The sequence below is a fragment of the Rhinopithecus bieti genome, unplaced genomic scaffold (genome assembly GCF_001698545.2).
Source record: "Rhinopithecus bieti isolate Rb0 unplaced genomic scaffold, ASM169854v2 scaffold_13400, whole genome shotgun sequence".
Classification (NCBI taxonomy): domain Eukaryota; kingdom Metazoa; phylum Chordata; class Mammalia; order Primates; family Cercopithecidae; genus Rhinopithecus; species Rhinopithecus bieti.
The window spans coordinates 3,873,521-3,899,433 of NW_016807991.1; the positions used below are offsets into that span (position 1 = coordinate 3,873,521).

Consider the following 25,913-nt stretch of genomic DNA (forward strand, 5'->3'; position numbering starts at 1 on the left):
CCGAGCCCGCCACGGCCGGGGGCCAGGGGACCGCTGGTGGCCGCAGGAAGCGCACCGCAGAGGAGAACGGCGGCTGCAGACGCCCAGGGGCTGGGTCGCCCCCAGAGGCCCAGGAGAGGCAAGGCAGCGCTCGGCGTCAGGGACGCGGGCCCAGGGGCGGCCGCAGGGGGCGCCTGGAAGGCAGCCTCTCCCGAGGAGAAGGGCGGGGCGGCCGCCGTAGGAGGAAGGGGAAAGATCGGGGGCCCTCGGCTCAGCGAGGCCGCCGGGCGCCCCGGAGCCTCGATGGGGACACGTCGGGTGGGAACGGAGGCAGCTCCTGTCCGGACAGCGAAGCCCGCGAGGCCCAGGAGAGCGGCAGCCAGCACGGCGGAGCCCAGGAGCTGCGGCCCACCCTGGAGCCCACAGTCACGGGCTCGGAAGGGACAAAAACCGGGCCGGAGTCAGCGCTGGAGCCAAGCAGCGACGGCCTGGACAGCGACTGGCCCCGCGCAGATTCCTGGGGCCGGGAAAGGTCGTCGGGGACGGGGCCCCTTGGAGCCAGCGAGCATTCCGGGGGGGACTCCGACTCGAGTCTGCTGGAGACCGGACCTGGACGGGGCCCCCGGGCAGCTATGGCCTCCAGGACCTTCGAGGGCAGCTCGCGGGCTCCTCGGGACACCGGGCCGGCCCAGGACGCGAGCGACAACCGGGCGCAGCGGGGCACCAAGCCAGAAACAATGCAGGCTTTGACGGCCCGGGATCCGCGCCACCCGATTGGAAAGGCGGCGGGGCGGGTGCCAGCGGCGGCAGGGGAGGGCGAAGCAGGAGCCCCAGCGGGAGCGGGGCCGGAGGACCCAGCCCCGCTGGCGGCCCTCCTGGTGGTCCGCAGGCTCTTCGCGAGGTCCCTGCCAGGAGCCACTTCCCAGGCCGTGGGCCCCAGCCGCGCTGGCCTCAAGGAGCGGCTCCTAAATGTAGCGCGAGCCCTGGGCCTCTTGCGCTGGCTGCGGCGGCGACTTCGGCTGCGGCCTCGGCCGCCAGAGGGCAAGGGGCAGGGGGCGGGGCCACCGGCGAGCGAGGGGTGGGGCCGCGGAAAAGCGTTCGAGGGGCGGGGCAGCGGGAAAGCGGATGAAGGGCGGGGCCACAAGCGAGGGGACGAGGGGCGGTGCCACGGGAAAGAGGACGAGGGGCGGGGCCGCGAGAGAGCGGACGAGGGGCGAGACCGCGAGAGAGCAGACGAGGGGCGGGGCGGCGAGAGAGCAGACGAGGGGCGGCGCCCTGAGGCCGGACTGCGGCACAGTGTAGCGTTGCGCCTGGCCGGCTTAGCAGGGCTGGGGGGTAGGCCGAGGGCTCCTCCTGGCGTCCTCTCGCGCCCCCCGCAGGTCCGGACAAGCCCAGTCCCCGACGACCCTTTCGATCAGGAGGACGGGACTCCAGATCCCAAGTTCGCAGTCGTGTTCCCCAGGATCCACAAGGCAGGGCGGGCGTCCAGCAGCCGCAGCTCTGAAGAAGCGTCCACAGATGCCCCCACGGGGGAAGGCCGAGGTTGGCCTCGTGCAGGGGCAGGGGGGCACAGTGAGGGGCGCAGGGCGAGTGGGGAAGGGGTATCCGGGCTTCGTCGCGGCTCCCTCCTCTCCCCGACTGCCCCCGACGGGCCCTCGCTCGACGAGAGCGGCTCCAGCAGTGAGACGGAGTCGGAGACCCTGGACGACGAGCCCCCGGTGCACTGGGCGCAGGGCTCCGGTCCCCGCAAGGGTCCTAGGCTTGGCGCCGCCGTGCTGCTGCCCCGACTCGCCCTGGAGACCCGCCTGCAGCAGGAGGGCCCGGGCCTCCGCGGGTCGCTGAGGGAGCGGTGGGAACCCGAGGATGAGGACGAGGCGGTGCTGGAGAGAGACCTGGAGCTAAGCCTTGGGCCGGGCCTGGAGGTGCCGCCCTTCCCGGGTGCCGAGGGCAGGAGCCTCGGAGACGGCCTAGAAGACATGGAGGACCTGGCCCGCCTGCGGTGAGCGGGCTCGGTGCCAAAGCTGCCATCCCCGGCTCACAGCTCCTCATACCCACCCTGCCCTCATCTTTGTGAATTGCGTGTAGACCCTTATTGAATCCTTAGAAGGATGGGCTTGAACCTTCCTGGCAGGAAGGGGCAGGTGAGGGGCGACAGATGCTACCTCCCCAGGACTACCTTTCTAATTAGTACAAAGCTTCCTTCTGGGTCAGCGCCAGCCCTACTTGTAGCCTCCCCATTACTTGACAGCCCAGCCCTCATTTTATGGATCAGGCTCTGGGAGGTTGAATGACTTTCCCTAAGTGTCCCTGTAGTGGGTAGCAGAACTAACTCACAACGTCCTGCAGCCACAATTTGTCATCCCTCCACCCTGTTGTCCCCACAGGCTGATGTGTGACAGCTCTGTGCTGCTGTGCCTCAAGAAGAGATTTCACCTGGGCCGAATCTATGTATGGGGAGCCACGGGGAGGGACAGTGGGCCGGGATCCCCTTTCCTCTGGGGACAGAGGGCTCCCCAGCACCCCTGGAGGTTCTCTTTCCTTTTCCTCCCTGGGCTGGGCGCTGAACCCTCTCTGGAGCCCTGCAGAGCAGGACTGGGGGGCTGGGCTCTGTTTACATTCCCCCTGCTCCCTCCACACTCTGATGACAGCTTGTTTTCCTCCCCAGACTTTTGGGGGGCCCCTCTTGCTTGTTTTGAATCCCCACCGGCCCTTGCCTCTCTTCTCACCTGAGGTCCAAGCAAGCTACCACCCCAGGAAGGCCCTCAGCACCACCCCGTATGTGACTCTGCCCCACTGACCCTCTGCTCACCTCCCAGGCAGCCCAGTCCCTGCATGTCCCCTTGACTGAGGTCCCAGGGCCTGTGAGTACCTCTGCTACACCTCGGAGGGTCCCAGGTCCCCATGTCTGGCAACCTTCTCATCTCCCTCAGACACATCTTTGCCATCGTGGCATCAGCCTATGACCTGGCTCAGCATACTGGGCAGGACACATGCATCCTCCTGCGGTAAGTGGTGGCCAACCTGCATGGCTGAACCCACAGGCCACGCTGAGGGTTGAGGGGATGGGGCCTGAGGTCTTCCCTGGAAGCCACTGGTCTGCTCCATTGCTGGGCTACAGTTCTGGACTCCACAGAGCCGAGCTCCCAGCTAAAATCATCGCATGAGCCCCTGGAATGTGGCATCTTGGGGACTTTTCTTTCTGTTGGGTCTCTCCATGCCCTGGGACTATCTTTCCACATTTCTGAGGGTCTCTCCAGGCTAGCTGTCACTTCTGGGTGGCACATCCCACTTCCTGGATTCGGTGGGGTGGTCCTACGTGCCCCTCCCTGGAGACCCTACCAACCAACACATCCTTAGCTCCTCTCGCTGCAGTGGGCACAGTGGCTCAGGGAAGACAGAAGCCTCCAAAAAGATCGTGCAATTCCTAAGCAGCCTGGAGCAGGATCAGACGGGGAACCGAGGGTGTCAGGTGAGGGCCAGGCTGGAGGCACCTCATGGGCCGAGCTGGCCCTCTGTCTCCCTCCAGGAGACAGCTGACCATGTCCGAGGGATTATCTTTCTCCTTTCAGCCAGGAGATGGGTGGTCTCCAGGCCTCTGGCGTCTCCTGGGGTCAGCTGAAGGCACTGCCCTTTCTGATGGGACTGACGCCTCCCTGGACCTGCCCCTAGCTGGGATGCCTGCTGGTGGGGGCTACTGCTGCCGAGGGATGCTTGAAGACCCCTCCTTGTACAGGTGGAGGATGTGCTGCCCATACTCAACAGCTTTGGCCATGCCAAGACCATCCTCAATGCCAATGCCAGCCGCTTCGGCCAGGTCTTCTGCCTCTACCTACAGCAGTGAGTGGCAGGGTTACAGGGGGCACCTACAATCACTTACCCTTGCTGGGTCCTTGGGCTGCTTCCCTGGGGTCCAGACCCTGGTAGGGCTTCTTATGCACGGGGCCCCTGGGTGGTCTGCATCCTGGGCACTCACACCCATCTTCTGTGCCCACAGAGGGGTCATCGTGGGAGCCTCTGTGTCTCATTATCTACTTGAGACCTCCAGGGTGGTGTTTCAGGTAAGGGCGGCCCTTCTATCCACCCCTCCCCAGTTCCCAGAGTAGGAAGGGCAGAGGGTGCCACTGTGAGGGTGTGGCCTTTGAGCCCTTAGGGCACTGAGCCCCTAACCCAGTCCTGCCCCCAAGGCCCAGGCTGAGCGGAGCTTCCATGTTTTTTACGAGCTGCTGGCAGGGCTGGACTCCATAGAGCGGGAGCGGCTCTCCCTGCAGGGACCGGAGACTTACTACTACCTCAACCAGGTATGGGGAGCCCTTGTGGTGCGGCGGGGAGAAGGCCTGCCCAGAGGAGGATCTTGGTCCAGGGGTCTGAGAAGGAGCAGGAGGCTATGGGGTGGCAGGCCCCGCCCCCTCACCCCTGCTGTGCCCTACAGGGCCAGGCTTGCAGGCTCCAAGGCAAGGAGGATGCCCAGGACTTTGAGGGGCTGGTGAAGGCACTGCAGGGGCTGGGCTTGTGCCCGGAGGAGTTGAATGCCGTCTGGGCTGTGCTGGCCGCCGTCCTGCAGCTGGGCAACATCTGCTTCTCGTCCTCAGAGGTGGGCTCCCCGTGGGCAGGGGCCATCCGGGGTGCTAGGTCTGCGGAATCAGGGCAGCGGTAATGACGCCAAATGCTTGTATGTAGGAGACTACAGAGTGCTGGGCTGCCCTGAAAAGCAGGTAGAGCCCCACTGTGTAGATGAGAAAGCTGAGACCTAGAGCTTCTCCACTCTCCCGATGTCTGTGCCTCTAAGCTGCCACCCCTAAGATGGCATTAGATGAACAGCTATGGTCAGGCATGGTAGGTCACTCCTGTGATCCCAGCACTTTGGCAGTCCAAGGCAGGAGGATCGTGTGAAGCCAGGAGTTTGAGACCAGCCTAGGCAACATAGAGAGACCCCATCTCTATTTAAAAAAAAAAAAAATCTGGCCGTGGTGGCTCACGCCTGTAATCCTAGCACTTTGGGAGGCCGAGGTGGGTGGATCACTTGAGCTCAGGAATTCTAGAGCAGCCTGAGCAACATGGCAAAACCTTGTCTCTACAAAAAATATCAAAAGATTAGGCCAGGCACAGTGGCTCATACCTATAATCCCAGCACTTTGGGAGGCCAAGGTGGGCAGATCACTTGAAGTCAGGAGTTCGAGACCAGCCTGGCCAATATGCTGAAACCCTGTCTCTACTAAAAATACAAAAATTAGCTGGGTGTGGTGGCACGTGCCTGTAGTCCCAGCTACTTAGGGAAGCTGAGGCAGGAGAATTACTTGAACCAGGGAGGCGGAGATGGCAGTGACCCGAGATCGTGCCACTGCACTCCAGCCTGGGTGACAGAGCAAGACTCCATCTCAAAAAAAAAAAAAAAAAAAAAATCAGACTGGGCGTGGTGGCTCATGCCTGTAATCCCAGCACATTGGGAGGCTGAGATGGGCAGATCACTTGAAGTCAGGAGTTCGAGACCAGCCTGAGCAATATGGTGAAACCCTATCTCTGCTAAAAATACAAAATTAATCGGCCGTGGTGGCACATGCCTATAATTCCAGCTACTTGGGAGGCTGAGGCAGGAGAATTGCTTGAACGTGGGAGGCGGAGGTTGCAGTGAGCCGAGATCGCGCCATTGCATTCCAGCCTGAGCATCAAGAGTGAGACTCGGTCTTGGAAGAAAAAAAAAAAAGATTAGCAGGGCATGGTGGCATGCGCCTGTAATCCCAGCTACTGGGGAGGCTGAGATGGAAGAATTACCTGAACCCGGGAGGTGGAGGCTGCGGTGAGCTGTGATCGTGCCACTGCACTCAAGCCTGGGTGACAGAGTGAGACCCTGTCTCAAAAAAAAAAAAAAAAAAAAAGAAGTGAACAAGCAGCTATTATGTACCCAGCACTGTGTAGATCACTTTGCATTTGTTTTCTGATTTAGTTTGTGAGACAACCCTCTAGCAAAGGTTACTGCTTCCCCTTTAGCAGTGAGGCCATGGGAGTGCAGGAAGGAAGGAGCCTGGCCAGAGCTGTCTGCCAGCGAAGCGGGAAAGTAGGACTCGAACTCAGGGCCCTGAGAACCACAGCCTGGCTCCTAACGGCCCAGATCTCCTCATGTGACATATCTCCCCTTTGGGTGACAGGACCACTTGCTGGGCAAAGCCTGGCCTGCCCTGCCTGGGGAGTGTGTGCATTCCTGAAGCAGAGCTCTCCCTGTCCCTCCCTCTCTGTGTAGCGGGAGTCCCAGGAGGTGGCTGCTGTGTCTAGCTGGGCGGAGATCCACACAACAGCCGCCGGCTGCTGCGGGTACCACCCCAGGAGTGGCCCTGGAGGGCGGCTGTCACCAGGAGGGTCACGGTGAGCCCGAGGTCCCTGGCGACGAGCGGGCCTGGCCTGCTGAGTAAGCACCTTGAGGGCTGCGGGCCTGACATACTAGCTGTGCCTCCTCTGCCCTCCAGGAGACGCCCTATGGCCAGGTCTCACGATCCCTGCCCGTGGAAGGCGCCATTGATGCCAGGTGACCCTAGAGACGGGTGAGAGTCAGAGCAGGGCCCGGGGCACGGCTCTACGTGGCTCACCCTCCCGCCATGCCTACAGGGACGCCCTGGCCAAGGCCCTGTATTCGCGCCTCTTCCACCGGCTTCTGAGGCGGACCAATGCACGGCTGGCACCACCAGGGGAGGGAGGCAGCATTGGCACCATCACTGTCGTGGATGCCTACGGCTTTGAGGTCACCCCTTGGGGTGGGGCCCAGGAAAGGGGGCACCCATATAATTCTGATGGATTTCTGGGACCCCCACAGCTCCAGCTCTCCCTGGGGATGCTCGCGAGGTGCTTGCCTGTCTGGCAGGGCGCCTTCAGGGCTCCTTCTGCATCTGCTGGGCTGAGCCTGCTGGGGTGGGGTGCAGGGATGGAGAGGAAAAGGAGCAGGGCTGCCTCTGGAGATTTAGAGTCTTTTGAGGACTCCGACTGGCTGCGCACCTTGGAGTTCTTGCTTCCATTCACCTCCAGAGGACAGTGCCCCCCGCCCCACGCCCCACACCCACGTTCATCCAAGCATGGCCTCTGCTCCCTTCTCTGGTGTTGGGCTGGGCAGCCTGGGCTGGGAGCACTCTTGGCTTCTCTGGGATGGCTGGAGCCCACCACAAGCCCCAGCCTGGCCCGTGCTGTCCTCCTGCTGGGAGGAGTTGCTTAGTGCAGCAGACAGAGCAGAGGTTCGGAGTGGTCCTGCCACTCACTAGCTGTGTGGCCTTGGGCAAGTGAATGAACCTCTCTGAGGTCCAGTATTCCCATCTATAAAGTAGAAATCCCAGCAGGACCTACCTTGTGACTTTCAGAGGCTTAATAGAGGTGGTCCATGAGAGAGCTGTGTGCTCCGGGGCAGCTGTTCTGTCCCACTCTGGCCGGTCCTGCCTTCAGCATGGACTGTCCTCCCTGGCCTTGCAGAGACACAGGAGCCTCAAAGGCAGTGGAAGACAGAGGCCCCAGGGTGGGCCCGCCCGCAACCCCACTTCCCACACACTAGGAGGAAAGGGAAGAGGGAGAGTCCCCCATCGGTCTGAGTTGGCAGAGACTCTACATCCCTTTACAGAGGATTCTGCCGCCTCAGGACAGCCAGGAGGGGGCTGGAGGGAGAGGAGGTGGCCCCTGCCCTCAGTCTCTGGACGGGCACTATTCATGGCCCCCTGTTCTGTCCCACACTCTAGTGAGTCCTTGTGACCGTGCCCTCCCTGAGGCTGGTGGTGATGGTGGCCTGTGTGTGCAGCCGAGCTCCTGTGTGTTTCAAGGGTGCCCAAAGCTGCATGAAGCTTCCTAGGAGAGTGCTGAGGGAGCACAGAGGAAGGCACCTGTAGTCCCTATAGGAGAAAGCCTGGAAGGCTTCCTGGAGGCAGCAGCCTGGAGTCCTGCTCATGAGGATGCGGGACTCTGATAGCCAGCCTGCTAGTTAGTAGGGAAAGGCGCCTTCCAAGCCACAGGATGGCCGTGACAGGAGGCCTGAAGGCTCGCAGGAGTGCTGCAGCAGAGGGCAGGGGTGTGGGCAACTAGAGGGACCTGTGGCTGGGCTGGGCAGGGCTGAGGTAGCCCATGTGCTGTGCTGGAGCCTTTGGACATGAGCCTGTTGGCTACACAGCACCAGCCCTGGGCATTACTCATCCCTGCGCCCTGGCCAGAATGAAGGAAACCTCTGGGGTGGTGGGAAGGGCGCAGGCCTGTGTGCTGGCCCCTGCCAGCCCCATGTGCCCACCTCACTGCCGCATGCCCCCAGGCCCTGCGAGTGAATGGCCTGGAGCAACTGTGCAACAACCTCGCCAGCGAGCGCCTGCAGCTCTTCTCCAGCCAGATGCTGCTGGCGCAGGAAGAGGTAAGGGGATTGGGCGTGAACGTGTCAGGTGCCGCTTAGGCATTGCCCAGGCAGAAGCCATCCTTGGTGAAGGAAATTCAGGAACTGAGAGCTCTGCCTGGAAGACCCCTTTCCATGAGGCGTCTCAGTCTTCTGAGCCTCAATGTACTATTCCATAAGATAGGAGGGTTATCCCTGCTCCTGCGAAATGGCCAAATGCCGGCTATTCCCAGGAGGAGTGTCGGCGGGAATTGCTGTCCTGGGTGCCTGTCTGTCAGCCTCCGAGGGAGTCCTGCCTGGACCTCCTGGTAGGCCAGCCCCACAGCCTCCTGAGTATCCTGGATGCCCAGACAAGGCTGTCCCAGGTGAGGCCCAGGGTGGTGACCCCCCATCCAGTGTCGGGAAGAAGGAGTGGTGGCCCTGGGTGTCCAGGCTATAGCTGGCAGAGCCTCCCAGAGGGGACATGGTTATGGTATCCAGAGACCCTGCCCACAGTTCCTCAGCACAGCCTGGGACAACAGCAGTGAAGGGGAAGAACCCTGGGCTCCCGCAGAGCTGGATTCACATCTTGTCTCGGGTGATCTTGACCATGACATCTGTCCTCTGAGGTTCCTCGTGTACTTGCCACAGAAGGGGGACAATAGTGCCCGATGGGCAAGGTGGTGGGTGGGGACTGCACAGGGCTCATGAAGGGCCTCTGCGGGTCCCTCACAATTGTGGCCAGGTGGCTACTGAGGCTTCTGACCAGTCCGGGACAAGCCCCAGGGCATCATGCCCCCCATTCCACAAAAACTTCCTGACTGCCTCCTGCCTGCTCAGACTTAAATAGCAGGCTCGTCCCTGTTTCACGTTTCAGCGCGCATCCACATGCAGTCACAGCGTCCATTCATTCACTGACTCCTTCCCACACTAGACTGGGCTCCACGAGGGTGGGTTCCTGTCTGAAAGGTTTGAGCTCTATTTGCAGCAGGTGTTAAGGAAATAATGAATGAATGAATAACTGTGCCAGGAACTGTGCTAGGGATAAAAAGTGAACAAAATTAGACCCAGTCTCTCCCCTCTTACAGCCTGCAGTGCAGCAGGAGATAAATGTTAATTTAAAAAAACAGGCCTTGGCCAAGCTCGGTGGCTCACGCGTGTGTGTAATCCCAGAACTTTGGGAGGCCAAGGTGGGTGAATCCCTTGAGCCCACGAGCTTGAGACCAACATGACAAAACCCTGTCTCTACAGAAAATATAAAAATCAGCCTGGTGTGGTGGTGCGAGCCTATAGTTAGAGCTACTTGGGAGGCTGAGGTGGATGGATGGCTTGAGCCCAGGAAGTCAAGGATGCAGTGAGCCATGATCATGCCACTACACTCCAGCCTGGGTGACAGAGTGAGACCTTGTTTCAAAAAAAATAATTAATTATGTGTATATATAAGAAAAGCACGCAGAGCCAAATACAAAATCACCCCTGCGCAGTTCTGTGGGTGGGTTTGTGGGACAGGGAGAGCTGGGGGGGTCATGAGCCTCTAGGAGCTGTGGCTGGAATGTGGTGCAGGAGTTTCTGTGGAAGCTCAATATAACTTCCACAGATCCTGAACACGGGGCGACCCTCCCACATTTTCCCAATTAGTGGTTGAAAATGAAAGGTGAGCCAGGCGCAGGAGGCTGAGGCAGGAGAATTACGTGAACCCGGGAGGCAGAGGTTGCAGTCACGCCTGTAATCCCAGCACTTTGGGAGGCTGAGGCGGGCAGATCACGAGGTCAGGAGATCGAGACCATCCTGGCTAACATGGTGAAACCCCGTCTCTACTAAAAAATACAAAAAATTAGCCAGGCGTGGTGGCGGGCACCTGTGGTCCCAGCTACTTGGGAGGCTGAGACAGGAGAATGGCATGAACCTGGGAGGTGGAGGTTGCAATTAGCCGAGGTCGCGCCACTGCACTCCAGCCTGGGCAACAGAGTGAGACTCTGTCTCAGAAAAAAACAAAAAACAAAAAAAACAAAAAATTAGCCGGGCATAGTGGTGGGCGCCTGTAGTCCCAGCTACTGGGGAGGCTGAGGCAGGAGAATGGCATGAGCCTGGGCGACAGAGCGAGACTCCGGGTCTCAAAAAAAAAAAAAAAAAGAAAATGAAAGGTGAAAAATAATGGTAAAATCGTGAAATATGTTATTTTAATAGTTCATTGATCCCTGTCATATTAATGTAATACATGTCTTCATGTATAATATAGCAGGTCACATTAATATATAATATATAATGTTCATTTCTTAATACTTATACATATGTAAAATCTTGTACTAAATAATTAAGAGCATGTTAATTTATAAATGATTGTTTCTCCCAGTTCACATTTCATAACATTTTGTTAAAACTTGTCATGAGTGTCTTTGAGGTCCCAACACTTTTGGAATCCCCCAGCATGATTTTCCAAGGCTCAGCAATATCACTTAGGTCTATCTTATGTGACATGTACCATTTTCTGAGTCCGAGGGGGGTGCTGAGCCTGGAATTGTTACCCTAAACTCAAGTTCTCATTTACGTAACATTAGGCAAGTCCCCCCATGCACTTGCTATTTTATGTTCACTAGCTCAGTAAAATAACGTCCAACCAAGTCACTTTTTAGTTTTATTTTTGTATTTTAAAAAATAGAGGTGGAGTCTCGCTATGTTGCCCAGGCTGTTTTCAACCTTCTGGGCACAAGCAATCCTCCTACCTTTGCCTCTCAAAGTGCTGGGATTACAGGCCTGAGCTACTGCACCTGCCCTTGAGTTACTGTGTGTGTTTGTGTATGTGTGTTTTAACTGACTCTTACTGTCATTCCCAACTGAGTTACTTTTTGAAGGTGATTTTTTTTTTTTTTTGAGACCGAGTCTCGCTGTTGCCCAGGCTGGAGTGCAGTGGCGTGATCTCGGCTCACTGCAAGCTCCGCCTCCCGGCTTCACGCCATTCTCTTGCCTCAGCCTCCCAAGTAGCTGGGACTACAGGCACCTGCCACCATGATCGTCTAATTTTTTTTTGTATTTTTGTATTTTTCATAGAGACGGGGTTTCACCATGTTAGCCAGGATGGTCTCGATTTCCTGATCTCGTGATCCGCCCGCCTCGGCCTCCCAAAGTGCTGGGATTACAGGCGTGAGCCAATGCGCCCGGCCTCTTTTCTTTTTTTGTTTTTTTTTTTGTACTTATTTATTTATTTATTTTAGAAATGGGGTCTTACTCTCACCCAGGCTGGAGTGCAGCGACACCACCATAGCTCACTGCAGCCTCAAGCTCCCGGTCTCAATCATTCCTTCCTCCCAGCTAATTTTACTTTTTTCTTTTCTTTTCTTTTTTTGAGACGGAGTTTGGTTCTTGTTGCCCAGGCTGGAGTGCAATGGTGCGGTCTCGGTTCACTGCAACCTCCACCTCCCAGGTTCAAACGATTCTCCTGCCTCAGACTCCTGAGTAGCTGGGATTACAGGCATAAGCTACCATGCCCAGCTAATTTTTTTGTATTTTTAGTAGAGACGGGGTTTCACTACGTTGGCCAGGCTGGTCATGAACTCCTCACCTCAGGTCATCCACCTGCCTTGACCTCCCAAAGTGCTGCGATTACAGGCATGAGCCACCACGCCTGGCCCCACCCAGCTAATTCTTTTTTTTGTTTTTTTTGAGTTGGAGTCTCGCACTGTCGCCCGGGCTGGAGTGCAATGGCACCATCTCGGGTCACTGCAACCTCCACCTCCCGGGTTCAATTGCTTCTCCTACCTCACCCACCTGAGTGGCTGGGATTACAGGCGCCTGCCACCATGCCCAGTTAATTTTTTTGTATTTTTAGTAGAGATGGAGTTTCACTATGTTGACCAGGCTGGTCTCAAACTCCTGACCTTGTGATCTGCCTGCCTCGGCCTCCCAAAGTGCTGGGATTACATGCGTGAGCCACCGTGCCCGGCCCAATTTTTTTTTTTTTTTTTTTTGAGACGGAGTCTCGCTCTGTCGCCCGGCTGGACTGCAGTGGCCGGATGCCCAGCCCAATTTTTAAATTTTTTGTAGAGACAGGATCTCCCTATGTTGCCCAGGCTGATCTCAAACCCCTAACTTCAAACGATCCAACCACTTCAGCCTCCAAAGCTGCTATAAGGGTAGCCAAACCTACCCTTATAGTCAGTGTAGGCAGTACTCGTGCTCACCGGGAGAGGGCACCATCCAGGCAAGGACAGCTTGTGCAGAGGCGTGAAGGGAGCACGTGGCTCCTCTCCTAGGCCACGGACCACACCTTCCTCCAGAAGAGCCACTATCACCATGGTGACCACCCCAGCTATGCCAAGCCCCGGCTGCCCCTGCCCGTGTTCACCGTGCAACATTATGCAGGGACTGTCACCTACCAGGTACCTGGCCTCAGGGACAGACCAGGGTGAATCAGCGAGGGCAGTGTCCCCTCCCAAGCTGAGTCACCCAACAGCGGAGAGGAGTGGGTGTGGGGAGGCCCCTTGCAAGGCTTGGACACCTGCCCCTACCTGAGCCATGGACCCCGCCCAGTTCTGAGCATGGTTTACTGAGTTTCTGGACAGCAGCTGTCCAGGAAGTGCAGGCTGAAGCAGTGAGATGGGAGGGGGGACGGAGTGAGAAAAGAGCCTTTCAAAAGGGCAGGAGGGGCGGGGTGGCACACGGAGCTGCCAGAAATCCTGGAGGCGGCTTTGTTCCCGGAGTTCAGAAATTATGGGGTCAGGGAGTGGAAGCCTTGGGGCCCTCCAGACAAGTGGGCAGAGCCCGAGCATGGGACCTGATGACCTTGGCAGTTTACTTCCCCTTCTGAGCCTCCATTTCCTCACCTGTGAAATGGGCATGGAGACCTAAGCTCTGGCATTGCTGTGAGGGTTAGATGTACTAATGTGGAGATGGCCTGGCAGGTGCCTGGCACATGGTAGGTGCTCACTGAATGAACTTCCCTTCCCCCTTCTGAGTTCTATGTCTACCAAGAAGCTGCACGCATGCCTACCCCAGGAGGAGAGGCACTGGGGATGGGGGAGTGGGGGCTGGAACAAAGGGAAGGACAGTGGGGAGAATCAGTTCTCCCTGAAGGAGATGGCACACTTTGCTTGGAGAAGAAAAACTACAAACTACCCAGGAGTTGCCCCCCAAAAAAGAAATACAAGGAGTTCAAGAAAGCTAGAAAAATGTAGATCAAAAAAGTTTTAACATGGAGAGACAGGCAACGTTCTTGTCTAGTGAACCTATTGACTAGCATAGGTTAAAGCCGCAGTGGGGAGAGCGTGGTATTGCTGGGGACTGAACCTTTCCACGGAGTGGAATGGGAAGTCCAGTGACATTCCATGGCTAGCTAAAGGACTGGAAAATCACCAAGGCAGCCTTTCAGGTCACTTGGGGAGAGGGTGGATTCTTCTCCTCCATACCCAGCCTCCTCTCCTTGGTTCCTGCTCCCCTCCCTTTCTCCGTTTCCCTCCCCACCTGTATGGTCTCTTGCAGGTTCACAAGTTTTTACACAGAAACCGGGATCAGCTGGACCCTGCCGTGGTGGAGATGCTTGGCCAGAGCCAGCTCCAGGTGCCCATCTGCCCTTCCAGGTCCCCACCTGCTCCATACTCTGTCCCCCAATTCTGTCTTTTTCCCCCTGGGTGCTCTTGCCCAAGGGTTGGCCCTCAAGCCTGTGGCACCCTTGCCAGGGCTGAGCTTGCCAGGGTCTGGATGCTGAGGGCTGGCCCATTCTGGCTCTCCTGGGCTGCAGGGTGGATGAGCAGGCCCCAGCAGCCAGCTGGCTCAGCTCTTCACCCCCACAGCTGGTGGGCAGCCTGTTCCAGGAGGCAGAGCCCCAGTCCAGGGGAGGGCGAGGCAGACCCACGCTGGCCTCTCGCTTCCAGCAGGCCCTGGGGGACCTCATAGCCCGGCTGGGCAGGTGAGAACAACGGCAGCCACACCAGACCCCAGGGAGTTATATGGGGCACTGGTCTGTGCCCAAGTGACCCCCCTTTCCCTCATCAGGAGCCATGTCTATTTCATCCAATGCCTCAACCCTAACCCTGGAAAGGTGAGCTCCCCAGCAACTGGCCTCAGGGCCTTCCCCCGCCCTGCACCTGCCTCCCCACAGCTCCAGGCCCCTTGATTCCAGCTGTCTTTGGCTCTGTCTTGTGGCCACAGCTTCCAGGCCTCTTTGACGTGGGACATGTGACAGAGCAACTGCACCAGGCAGCCATCCTGGAGGCCGTGGGCACCCGCAGTGCCAACTTCCCCGTGCGTGTGCCCTTTGAGGCCTTCCTGGCCAGGTGGGGCCCGGCACCTCAGGGCAGGACTGACAAGGAGGCCCCGGGAGTGACCGGCAGCCCTGGGGGTCCTTCCGATTGGAGGTGGACTCACTCTGCCCAGGACTGGGCCTAGCACCCAACCCTCCCTCTATCTCCTCGTCCTCTCATCCTCTTTCTCTCTCTCTCCATCTCGCTCTCTTCTACCATTCACCATCCCTCCATGCCTTCATCATTTCTCCTCCTCTCTGCAAACCTTTCCTGTGCTGATGCCCGGGCACCAGAGATGAGGTGGGAGCAGTACCTGCCCTGGGCGGGGCTCACAGTCTAATACCCACAGCAGCTGTCCAGGAAGTGCAGGCTGAAGCAGTGAGATGGGAGCGGGGACGGAGTGAGAAAAGAGCCTTTCAAAAGGGCAGGAGGGGCGGGGTGGCACACGGAGCTGCCAGAAATCCCGGAGGCGGCTTTGTTCCCGGAGTTCAGAAACCTCGAGAAAAGCTGGTGACATTGTCCGTTTTGTTGTTTGCCTATCTGGCCTTTGGCTATTGACTGGATGACCTCTTGGGAATCCTCTGAAGGGCTGGAGTTTCCCCCAAGGACAGGGACAGAGTGGGCAGGTGGAGTCACTTCTCGTTGATTCCAGCCGAGCCGGGCTGGCGGCTGCCCAGAAGGGAGGGGCAGTTGCTAGGAGCAGCCTCTCCCCAGGGCTCTGCGGACGTCCTTAGCCTGTGAAGGCCTTGGCAATGGGGATGGCCTGGTTGGGGGACTGAGCCGAAGGCAGGCAGTAGGGATGGGTGTGCCCAGCCTTGAGTCAGATCCTGAGAAGCTCCAGGGCGGAGCATGTTCAGTCTCTGCCATCTGGAAACCTACCAACTACAGCAATTGTCACCTCCAACAAGAAGTCCTGAGCCCAGAAGCTGGGTGAGAGGAACCTCGAGGTACAACTCTCCACCCAGCACAGACCAGGTCTGCTGATCTGTGCCATTCCCTGATGCAATGTGGCATCCCGTGACCACAGACTGTCACCCACGTGTCCCCAGAACCTGCAGAGTGCTTGCTTGGTACGGACTAACTACTGAGTGTCCATTGAGCCAAACTGGTACCACGATCTGGACCTGTGAAGTGTCCTTCAACACTCCCCCACCCACCCCTTCCTGTCATGCCCCTTCCTCCCTTCCACACCCCACCCTCCCTTCCACATCCCTCCCTCCTTCCCACAAACTTGTCTTGAGACCCACTGTGTTGGGTGGCAAGGAGACTAAGGCCTTGGGAACCACATTCCTGTTGCTCCCGTGGCCCAGAACCAGCCCTCATGCCTCCTGGGCACACCGTGTTCACCTGTTTTCCCCCTGAGCTCCAGCACAGAGGCCCTCCCTGCCCAAGTTCACTGCAGTGTCTCGGTGCCCACCTGAGCACCTGGCATAGAGCAGGCACCTTCCAATTTTTTTAATGATCTAGAAATTGAATAACTACCAAGGGGCTCAGGGTGTCGTACAGCAAGTGTGAAAGGACTGGGCACGGTGGCTCACGCCTGTAATCCCGGAAATTTGGGATGCCGAGGCAGGCAGATCACCTGAGATCGGGAGATCAAGACCAGCCTGACCAATATGGAGAAACCCCATCTCTACCAAAAATACAAAATTAGCCGGGCATGGTGGCGCATGCCAGTAATCCCAGCTACTCAGGAAGGCGTGAGGTCAGGACTGAATCACTTTGAACCATGGGAGGGTGGAGGTTGTGGTGGAAGTCCGAGATCACACCATTGCACTCAGGCCTGGGCAACAAGAGCGATACTCTGTTCTCAAAAAAAAAAGTTCTCTTAAATGGAGGTTCTGAGTGCCGGCTGCTGGTTGTCTTCAGCTCTTATATTCCCACACTTTGGAGGCCGAGTCTGGGTGGATCACGAGTGTCAGGAGTCGAGATCCATCATCTGGCTTAACACGTGTTGAAATCTCCTCTGTCTCTACTATATATCTACAAATACTATCGCTCGTGCGATTGGTGGCGGCTCGGCTGTAGTCTTCCAGCTACCCGGTGAGTCTGAGACAGGAGATATGGGCTGTGAACTCCATGTGAGGCGGAGCTTGCTATGTGAGGCTGAGTATCGGTCCACAGCACTTCCAGCTGGGTGACATGAGCGAGACCCGTCTCAAAAAAAAAAAAAAAAAAAAAAAAATAAATAAGTGAGTTCCTCAGCTTCATCCTTGGAGCAGGTTCCAGGCCCTGGGGTCGGAAGGGCAGGAAGACCTCTCTGACCGGGAGAAGTGTGGTTCCATCCTGAGCCAGGTGCTGGGGGCCGAATCAGCTCTCTGTCACCTCGGAGCCACCAAGGTGGGTGTGTGTATCCCTGTGTGCAGAGGGCAGCATGAATGGGAAAGGAGAGATGCATTCTGGGCCCAAAGGGACAAACCCAGGATTTGGGGATCCATCCAAGTGGTGGGAGACAGAAGGACTGGACGGCAGGCTGGCCCCAGCACCCCAGAAGAAGAAATGGTTTGGCTGGAAGGGAAGAGGCTGAGACCAGAGAAGGAGAGCAGGCGAGGCTGGCACCTGGCTCCTGCCTACAGCCTGCACCTCTGCCCACAGGTCCTGCTGCAGGAGCAGGGCTGGCAGCGGCTGGAGGAGCTCCGGGACCAGCAGCGCTCCCAGGCCCTGGTCAACTTGCACCGTAGCTTCCACACCTGCATCTCCCGCCAGCGCGTCCTGCCCCGGATGCAGGCTCGCATGCGTGGGTTCCAGGCCAGGTCTGCAAGCATTGGAGCCAGGGCTGAAGTGGGTGGGGTGAGGCTGTGGGCTCATCCTCCAGGTGGTGGGGCAGGGTTGGGGAAACATAGTGCCTCAAGGCAAGTCATCCGGCCCCAGTGCCATCCCATCGGCATGTGACGGTCCTTAACAGCATTCCCCCCATACCCGTGCAGCCTCTGCTTGAATACCCCAGTCACGAGAAACTCATTACCTGCTGAGGCCACCTGAACCTATGGTCCTGACTCCTTTATCATTCTCTTTTCTAGTCTGTTTTCCACACTGTGGGAACAATCTTTTTTTCTTTTCTTTTCTTTTTTTTTGAGATGGAGTTTTGCTCTTGTTGCCCTGGCTGGAGTGCAATGGCACAATCTCAGCTCACTGCAACCTCTGCCTCCCGGCTTCAAGCCTCCCAAGTAGCTGAGATATATATATATTTTTTTCCTTTGAGACGGAGTCTCGCTCTGTCGCCCAGGCTAGAGTGCAGTGGCCAGATCTCAGCTCACTGCAAGCTCTGCCTCCTGGGTTCACGCCATTCTCCTGCCTCAGCCTCCCGAGTAGCTGGGACTAACAGGCACCCGCCACTTCACCCGGCTAGTTTTTTGTATTTTTTTTCTTTTCTTTTTAGTAGAGACGGTGTTCACCGTGTTAACCAGGATGGTCTCGATCTCCTGACCTCGTGATCCGCCCGTCTCGGCCTCCCAAAGTGCTGGGATTACAGGCTTGAGCCACCGCGCCCGGCCTAGATTTTTTAGTAGAGACAGAGTTTCACTATGTTGGCCAGGCTGGTCTCGAACTCCTGACCTTGTGATCTGCCTGCCTCAGTCTCCCAAAGTGCTGGGATTATAGGCGTGAGCCACCACGCCTGGCCTTTTTTGTGTTTTTGTAGAGACGGGGTTTCACCATGTTGGCCAGGCTGGTCTCTAGCTCCTGGTCTCAAGTGATCCTCCCACTTCAGCCTCCCAAGGTACAGGGATTACAGGTATGATACAGGTATGAGCCACTGCATCTGGCCAATGATGTTACTTTTTAATAAGTTCTGCTTTTTTTTTTTTTTTTTTTACAAGACAGGGTCTGGCTCTGTCACCCAGGCTAAAGAGCAGTGACCCAATCATAGCTCCTACTCAGCCTCCCAAGTAGCTAGAACTACAAGGACACGCCATCATGCCTGGCTAATTTTAAAAATCTTTTTTCTAGAGATGAGGTCTTGCTATGTTGCCCAGGCTGGTCTTGAACTCCTGGTCTCAAGCAATTCCCCTTCCTCAGCCTCCTACAGTGCTGAGACTACAGGCATGAGCTACCGTGGCAAGCTAAGGGAAATGATTTTTTTTTTTTTTTTTTTTTTTCTGAGACGGAGTCTCGCTCTATTGCCCAGGCTGGAGTGCAGTGGCCGGATCTCAGCTCACTGCAAGCTCCGCCTCCCGGGTTCGCGCCATTCTCCTGCCTCAGCCTCCCGAGTAACTGGGACCACAGGCGCCCACCACCTCACCCGGCTAATTTTTTGTATTTTTAGTAGAGACAGGGTTTCACCGTGTTCGCCAGGATGGTCTCGATCTCCTGACCTCGTGATCGGCCCGTCTCGGCCTCCCAAAGTGCTGGGATTGCAGGCTTGAGCCACCGCGCCCGGCCGGAAATGATTTTTTTTTTTTGGTCAGTGTGCATACGGGGAACTGATCTGAACCCAGTAGTCTAGGCCCAGAGTCAAAGTCAGATCTTAATCCCTCAGGCTAAACAGTCTCTCAATTTACTTGTTCTCCTCCCTCCCTCCCTCTCTCCTCCCTCCTCCTCTCTCTCTCTTTCCTTCCTTCCTTTTTTCTTTTCTTTTCTTTCTCTTTCTTTTTCTTTCTTTCTCTTTCTTTTTCTCTTTTCTTTTCTTTCTCTTTCTTCCTCTTTCTTTCTTTCTCTCTCTTTCTTTCTTCCTTTTCTGTCTTTCTTCCTTTTCTCTCTTTCTTTCTCCCTCCCTTCCTCCCTTCCTTCATTCCTTCCTGACTGAGTCTTGCTGTCACCCAGCCTGGAGCACAATGGCGCAATCTAGGCTCACTTGAATCTGTGCCTCCCAGGTTCAAGCAATTCTCATGCCTCAGCCTCCTGAGGAGCTGGGATTACAGGTGTGCTGTAATTTTTGTATTTTTAGTAGAGACAGGGTTTTGCCATGTTGGCCAGGCTGGTCTTAAACTCCTGACCTCAAGTGATCCACTCGCCTTGGCCTCCCAAAGTGCTGCGATTACAGGCATGAGCCACTGCACCCGGCCCTTGCTCTTCTTTTGAAGTATCCTATTTTTTTCCTGTTGTTTCTGTGAAGCATCCAGGGTTTCTCTGGTCCAAAGTCAGTTTTTACATGAATGTCCAGGCTTAGGGGATTCCAGTGCCAGGCAGGAAGTATAAGTTTAGACTCTTCATTTCGCCCCCGCCCTCTCCCGGCCTCCAGGAAGCGGTGCCTCCGGCGGCGGGCAGCTCTGGGACAGCTGAACACCATCTTGCTGGTGGCCCAGCCCCTGCTCCGGAGGCGGCAGAGACTGCAGGTACAGGGGCTTGGCGGGGGGCAGCTCAGGGTAGAAGCCAGGCTGCCTGAGCTGGCCGCACTGGCCAAATCCCAGCAGCATCGACCCTCTCAGCCCAGCATCTCAAGGACTGTGGCTTTGGACACAGTGCTCCTTGAACTCATCCCTTTTCCCTCCGGCCGGGGTAGGCTGGGGCCTTTGGAAGGTGCTGTCTTCTTCCATTCCTGCCCACTCTCCCCAGGGCCTGGCTCTTCCCTCTTGCCTAGGGCTCCCATCCCCTCCAGGCTTCCCCTGGGCCCCTTCCGCTCCCCTCTTTTGCCTGATAACTCTGATCTAAGGTCTATAAAGCAGCTCAAAGGTCAATACCCATGTGCTACCCCCTCTCTGACCCCTCCCTGGCTGGACTTTGTCCCCTGGGACCATTTCTTCCCTTCTTCCTGCCCTCTTCTCGGTGCCCTGGCAGATGGGCACGGACGCCCACAGCGCTAAGGCTGGTGAGGGCCCTGGAGGGCCAGGGGTGACCCCTCCTGGTCTGTTCTCGCTCCTTTGCTGAGAACCTCCCGGGGCAGGAGGGGACAGCTGAACTTCAGAGCTGGGGAGGTGCCCCCAGGTGCCTCACATGGGAGGCATCAGCTCTTTCCACTTCTCCTCCAACAGCTTGGGCACTGGCAGGGCTGGCACAGCAGCAAAAGGGCCGTGGAGAGAGTGCCAAGCATGGTAGGTGGCCTGGAAGGTGGGGGGTTCTACATGGGACTATGAACCTGCTGAGACTGGGACGGCTGAGAGGGCTGCCAGGGTGCTACTATGGGTCCCGTCCCTCAGGGCCATACACTGCACCTCCTGAGAAGAGGACCGGGGTGCCCTTGGCTCTTGGTTTCCCTCAGAGGGTCCTTGGGGCTCTGTTTGAGTGTCCAGGGTCAGAATCCTTGGTCTTTGCCTGGGCGTGGTGGCCCATACCCGTAATCCCAGCACTTTGAGGCCGAGGTGAGAGGATTGCTTGAGCCCAGGAATTTGAGACCAGCCTGGGTAACATCTCTGCAAAAACAATACAAGTTAGCTGGACACAGTAGCACATACCTGTAGTCTCAGCTACTCAAGAGGTTGAGGTGGGAGGGTCGGTTGAGCTTGAGCCTTGGAAGTCAAGGCTGCACTGAGCCATGATCGCACCACTGCACTCTAGCCTGGGTGACAGAGTGAGACCCTGTCTCAAATTAAAAAAAAAAAAATACTTGGTCTCTGGAGGGGATGTTTATAATCTTGGGGGTGAGGGCGTGGGGATGGATACTGGTCCCTAGGCCCCTCCTGTGGATCCTGGGTAAATGGGCCCCCTCTGCCAGGAGCTGGGGCGCTTGGAGATTCCGGCTGAGCTGGCCGTCATGCTGAAGACGGTGGAAGGTGAGTCTTGTTGGTGTCCTCTTGTTAGGACCCCCTCTCCAGTCCCTTTACCGTGGGATGTGTCTGTCCCTTGTGGTTCCTCCTTCTGATGCTCCAGGCTCCCCTGAGCTCACTGCTCGGGTCCCTGTGGACAGGGGCTGATGGCTCGTGGGGAGGGGTGGAGGTGGTCCCAGGGCCAGGTACCACACCTGGGTGTTCCTGGGCTGCCTCCCGGTGCTTGTTCCCAGGCCATCAGGATGCCCTGGCTGGGAGCATCACAGAGTGCCTGCCCCCTGAGGTTCCTGCCCGGCCCAGCCTGACTCTCCCACCAGACATTGACCGGTTCCCTTTCTCCAGCTTCGTCTCCATCGGCTTTCAGGTGGGCGCCCAGGCCTAAGCTCTTCCCACTGGCCTCACCGTTCTGAGTTAGCACCTGCCTGGCAGAAGCTGCGTTTTTTCCCCCACTTTCAACTATTTCCCTCCTCCCTCCCCAGCCTTTAGGGCTGTGAATAGCGCTGAATTGCTCTGAAAATAACCGTTGAATGTAAATGTCTCACCATAGAGTGTTATCGGTGTTATTGGATGGGAGAAGTTATTTAGATCCACAATGCCACACCTTTGTTGTACCTGCAGTAGTGCCCTGCTTTTGAAGTCATGACCTTAAATAATGTTTATTGACAATGAAAACTGTCCAGACTTCAGCAGTAAATACAAATACAGGATTCAAAACTGCGCATACAGGCCGGGCATTGTGACTCATGCCTGTAACCCAGCACTTTGGGAGGCCGAGGCGGGCGGATCACCTGAGGTCAGGAGTTCGAGACCAGCCTGGCCAACATGGTGAAACCCAGTCTCTACTACAAGTACAAAAATTAGCTGGGCATGATGGCAGGTGCCTGTACAAGGTGCCTGTAATCGCCAGTTACGCAGGAGGCTGAGACAGGATGAATCACTTGAAACCTGGGAGGTGGAGGCTGCAGGGACTGCTCATGATGGCAAGTGCCTGTAATCCAGTTTACTTCAGGAGGCTGAGACAGGTAGAAATCACTTGACCTGGAAGGTGGAGGCGGCCAGGGAGCTGCATGATGGCAGGTTGGCCTGTAATTCCCAGTTACTCAGGAGGCTGAGACAGGAGAATCACTTTGAACCTGGGAGGTGGAGGCTGCAGGGAGCCGACATGTGCAGGTGCCCTGTCATCCAGTTACTCAGAGGCTGAGACAGGAGAATCACTCAACCTGGGAAGGTGAGGCTGCAGTGAGCTGAGATTGTGCCACTGCACTCCAGCCTGGGTGACAGAGCAAGACTCTTGCCTCAAAAGAAAAAAAAAACCAGCATTAAGATGCATTTCTGTCCAGCCCTCTGCCTCTCCCGAAGTGCCTGCTCCGGTGGGGCTCCCCTGGGTCTGTCTGACAGCTGGTAGGCGTGGACTAGCCCTCCTTCCTTGCAGGAGCCATCCCTGCCCAGGCCAGGGCAGCCACTGGCGAAGCCCCTAACCCAGCTGGACGGAGAGAACCCTCAGCATGCCCTGGACATCAACAAAGTGGTGAGTGACACATTGGAGAAGGGACAGGATGGGCGCCTGGGAGCCCTGCACGTCTTGTCCTTACCCAGCTGTGTCGGCAGATGCTGCGGCTCCTGGGGGACGGATCCCTGGAGTCCTGGCAGAGGCAGACCATGGGCACATACCTGGTGCGGCAGGGGCAGTGCCGGCCAGGGCTGCGGAATGAGCTCTTCAGCCAGCTGGTGGCCCAGCTATGGCAGAACCCAGACGAACAGCAGAGCCAGCGGGGCTGGGCCCTCATGGCTGTTCTGCTCAGCACCTTTCCCCCACTGCCTGTCCTGCAGAAGCCGCTGCTCAAGTAAGGGGCCTGGAAGGTGGGGACCTGGCAGGTGGGGTCGCTGGATCACCCTGCCTCCACTGCAGCCTGTGCCTGCCCTGCAGGTTCGTGTCTGACCAGGCCCCCAGGGGCATGGCAGCACTGTGCCAGCACAAGCTGCTGGGGGCCTTGGAGCAGTCGCAGTTGGCCCCAGGGGCCACTCGGGCCCACCCTCCAACCCAGCTGGAGTGGATGGCCGGATGGCGGCGGGGCCGCATGGCGCTGGACGTGTTCACCTTCAGCGGTGAGGGCTGCCTCTCGCTGACGCCTCCCAGGCCTGAAGTGGGGCCAGCCCTACCCCTTTGCCCTCCCTGGAACCCCTTCCTGCCCCAGCCTTCCTGCTGCCCTGTCCTCAGTGACCCTGTTCTCTCTCCCCTCTGTCCTGCTTTTGAAAGCCTCATGGGGACAGCAGCCCCTTCCTGTCAGGGTGGACCCTGCTGTCCCTCACTCTTGCCCCCGACCCCCGCGCCCCTATAGAGGAGTGCTACTCAGCCGAGGTGGAGTCCTGGACCACCGGGGAGCAGCTGGCTGGGTGGATCCTGCAGAGCAGGTATGGCGACCGGGGATGGGGGACAGTGTGGCCAAAGTGATCATTGTGCCCCCAGTCTCGGGGGGCAGGGAGGGGAGGTGCCCCGGGGTGGGCAGGGGCCAGACTGCAGATGGCGATGGGGAGCCAGGAGCAGATTAGAAATGAGGGGCATGGGAGCTCCCACGGCCCAGATTCTAACTCAGTAGGTCAGAAAATAAATGCCCACACTGAAGCCCTTGTGGAAATGGAGGGCCGTGAGGTGAGGAGTAGTCCCCGCTGCCAAGACAACCTGGGTCCCAGACCAGGTGGTTCCAGGGCCACCCTCCCTTCCCCAGTCCTCCGCCTTGTGGTCCTTGCCCCTTCTGGATGGCTGCCTGCCTCACTGACTGCTCCTCTCCCACCCAGAGGCCTGGAGGTGCCTCCCCGGGGCTGGTCCGTGTCACTGCATTCCAGGGACACATGGCAGGACTTGGCTGGCTGCGACTTTGTGCTGGACCTGATCAGCCAGACTGAGGACCTGGGGGACCCAGCTGCTCCCCACAGCTACCCCATCACTCCTCTTGGCTCGTAGGTGCCACCCAGCACCCCTCTCCCTGGCCTGCTCCTGCTGGGGAACCCCACAGCCACCCTGCCACACCCAGGGGTTTATAGGAGCTGCCACAGGCCCAGCCCTCCCACCCAGCCTCCTCCCAACCATGGGGCGACCCCCACAGCAGCTTCTACCTCTTGCCCCAGCCTGGATGACCCTCAGCTTTGGCCACCCCCTTAACTAGATCCTGTTTCCTGCAGAGCCGAGGCCATTCCCCTTGCCCCTAGCATCCAGGCCCCTCACTGCCCCAGGACCCCCTCCAGGTCCAGCTCCAACGCTGCCCAGTAGGGACCACACAGGTAAGGCTGGAGTGGGCACATGGAGGTTGGCAGAGCATGGGAAGCCCCACGCCCCGGGCCATGGCACCAACCCTCTCCCTGCCCTACAGGGGAGGTCCAGAGACCAGGGAGCCTGGACGGCTTCCTGGACCAGATCTTCCAGCCAGTGATGTCCTCTGGCCTCAGTGTGAGTCCAGTACAGCCCCTGCATATCCCTGCCCCAACCCCCCGGGGTCTCTGCTGCCCCTTCCATTTTTCTCAGGGCTCTCGCTCTGACCTGTGACCACTGTCCCTTCAGGATCTGGAACAAAGCTGGGCTCTGAGCAGCCGCATGAAGGGAGGGGGTGCCATTGGGCCCACGCAGCAGGGCTACCCCATGGGTGAGTGAGGGGCTGATTCCTCACCCAGGGCCTCCGGGCCCGGCAGCATGGCAGGCATGGCCTGGGACCTCTCTGGCAGTGGCGATCGGTGCTCTGGCCAGCTCCCTGGTGCCTGATGCTCTTCTCTGTGCCTGGGGCTGGAGGGAGGTGGCATGTGGGTCCAGGCAGGGACTGACGGGGTGGGCGTGTTCCCTCAGTGTACCCAGGAATGATTCAGATGCCTGGATACCAGCCAGGCATGGTCCCTGCACCCATGTCCATGATGCCAGCAATGGGCACGGTCCCTGCCATGCCAGGTAAGGCTGGGCTGGGGGCACCACAGTCCCTTCTCAAGAGAGCAGTCACCAGCTCTGGGACTGGAGGAGGGAGGGTCCTGCTAGGAGTCGCGAGTGCACAGTGGGAGGAGAGCTTTTGGCCATGGTGCCCACCGCTCTGGCCGCCTGCCGCCCTCACAGCCATGGTGGTGCCGCCACAGCTGCCGCTTCCCAGCCTAGACTCAGGGCAGCTGGCCATCCAGCAGCAGACCTTCATCAACCAGCAGGCACTGATCCTGGTGAGCGCTGGCCGGGCCCTGGGGCTACCTGGTGGAGGGAGGTCTATGGTTCCGGGATGAGGGTCTGAACCAGCTGCTCCTCCTGCTTCAGGCCCAGCAGATGACAGCTCAGGCCATGACCCTGTCCCTAGAGCAGCAGACGCAGCAGCGGCAGCAGCAGGCTCAGGCCTCCGAGGCTGCGTCCCAGGCCTTACCCTCAGCCATCACCTCCAAGCCCAGGAAGCCCCCCACACCCCTGGAGAAGCCACAGCATGACCTGGAATCAGAGGATGGCTGCCTGAGGGTGAGGAGGTGACCGTGTCCTCAGGAAGGGGTGTGGGGTGGGGGCTGCAGGGGCAGGGGACATGGGCAGGGTGAGTAGGCAAGCGCAGGGAAGAGGCTGCTGGCCCAGGACTGGGGACCCGAGAGGTGTGGCGAGTGTGGCACCCAGGCTGGCTGAGCTGCCGCTCACTTCTGCTCCTGCCAGGAGACCTCCGAGGAGGCTGAAGACAGGCCCTGTCGGCCCAAGAGCTTCCAGCAGAAACGGAACTATTTCCAGAAGATGGG

General features: G+C 58.0%; 1 protein-coding gene across 1 annotated transcript in view; it reads left to right on the forward strand.

Annotated features, from left to right (window-relative positions):
* The first annotated feature begins 1,134 nt into the window (after positions 1 to 1,134).
* The window catches only part of MYO15B (myosin XVB), a 35,516-nt gene continuing 10,737 nt past the window's right edge, over positions 1,135 to 25,913 (forward strand). Inside the window, 39 exon segments of the mRNA XM_017884671.1 lie at positions 1,135 to 1,978; positions 2,364 to 2,427; positions 2,645 to 2,754; positions 2,910 to 2,984; positions 3,352 to 3,448; positions 3,713 to 3,816; positions 3,974 to 4,037; positions 4,164 to 4,277; positions 4,409 to 4,570; positions 6,215 to 6,271; positions 6,274 to 6,336; positions 6,438 to 6,496; positions 6,577 to 6,709; positions 8,246 to 8,341; positions 8,554 to 8,685; positions 12,550 to 12,675; positions 13,775 to 13,852; positions 14,086 to 14,201; positions 14,288 to 14,333; positions 14,444 to 14,568; positions 16,758 to 16,875; positions 17,131 to 17,288; positions 19,715 to 19,808; positions 20,445 to 20,504; positions 21,125 to 21,182; positions 21,410 to 21,540; positions 22,609 to 22,704; positions 22,785 to 23,020; positions 23,104 to 23,282; positions 23,516 to 23,588; positions 23,973 to 24,134; positions 24,357 to 24,395; positions 24,397 to 24,455; positions 24,545 to 24,621; positions 24,733 to 24,814; positions 25,012 to 25,110; positions 25,270 to 25,367; positions 25,459 to 25,650; positions 25,834 to 25,912. Coding sequence (XP_017740160.1) covers positions 1,956 to 1,978; positions 2,364 to 2,427; positions 2,645 to 2,754; positions 2,910 to 2,984; positions 3,352 to 3,448; positions 3,713 to 3,816; positions 3,974 to 4,037; positions 4,164 to 4,277; positions 4,409 to 4,570; positions 6,215 to 6,271; positions 6,274 to 6,336; positions 6,438 to 6,496; positions 6,577 to 6,709; positions 8,246 to 8,341; positions 8,554 to 8,685; positions 12,550 to 12,675; positions 13,775 to 13,852; positions 14,086 to 14,201; positions 14,288 to 14,333; positions 14,444 to 14,568; positions 16,758 to 16,875; positions 17,131 to 17,288; positions 19,715 to 19,808; positions 20,445 to 20,504; positions 21,125 to 21,182; positions 21,410 to 21,540; positions 22,609 to 22,704; positions 22,785 to 23,020; positions 23,104 to 23,282; positions 23,516 to 23,588; positions 23,973 to 24,134; positions 24,357 to 24,395; positions 24,397 to 24,455; positions 24,545 to 24,621; positions 24,733 to 24,814; positions 25,012 to 25,110; positions 25,270 to 25,367; positions 25,459 to 25,650; positions 25,834 to 25,912 — 3,934 coding nt within the window. The 5' untranslated portion in view covers positions 1,135 to 1,955.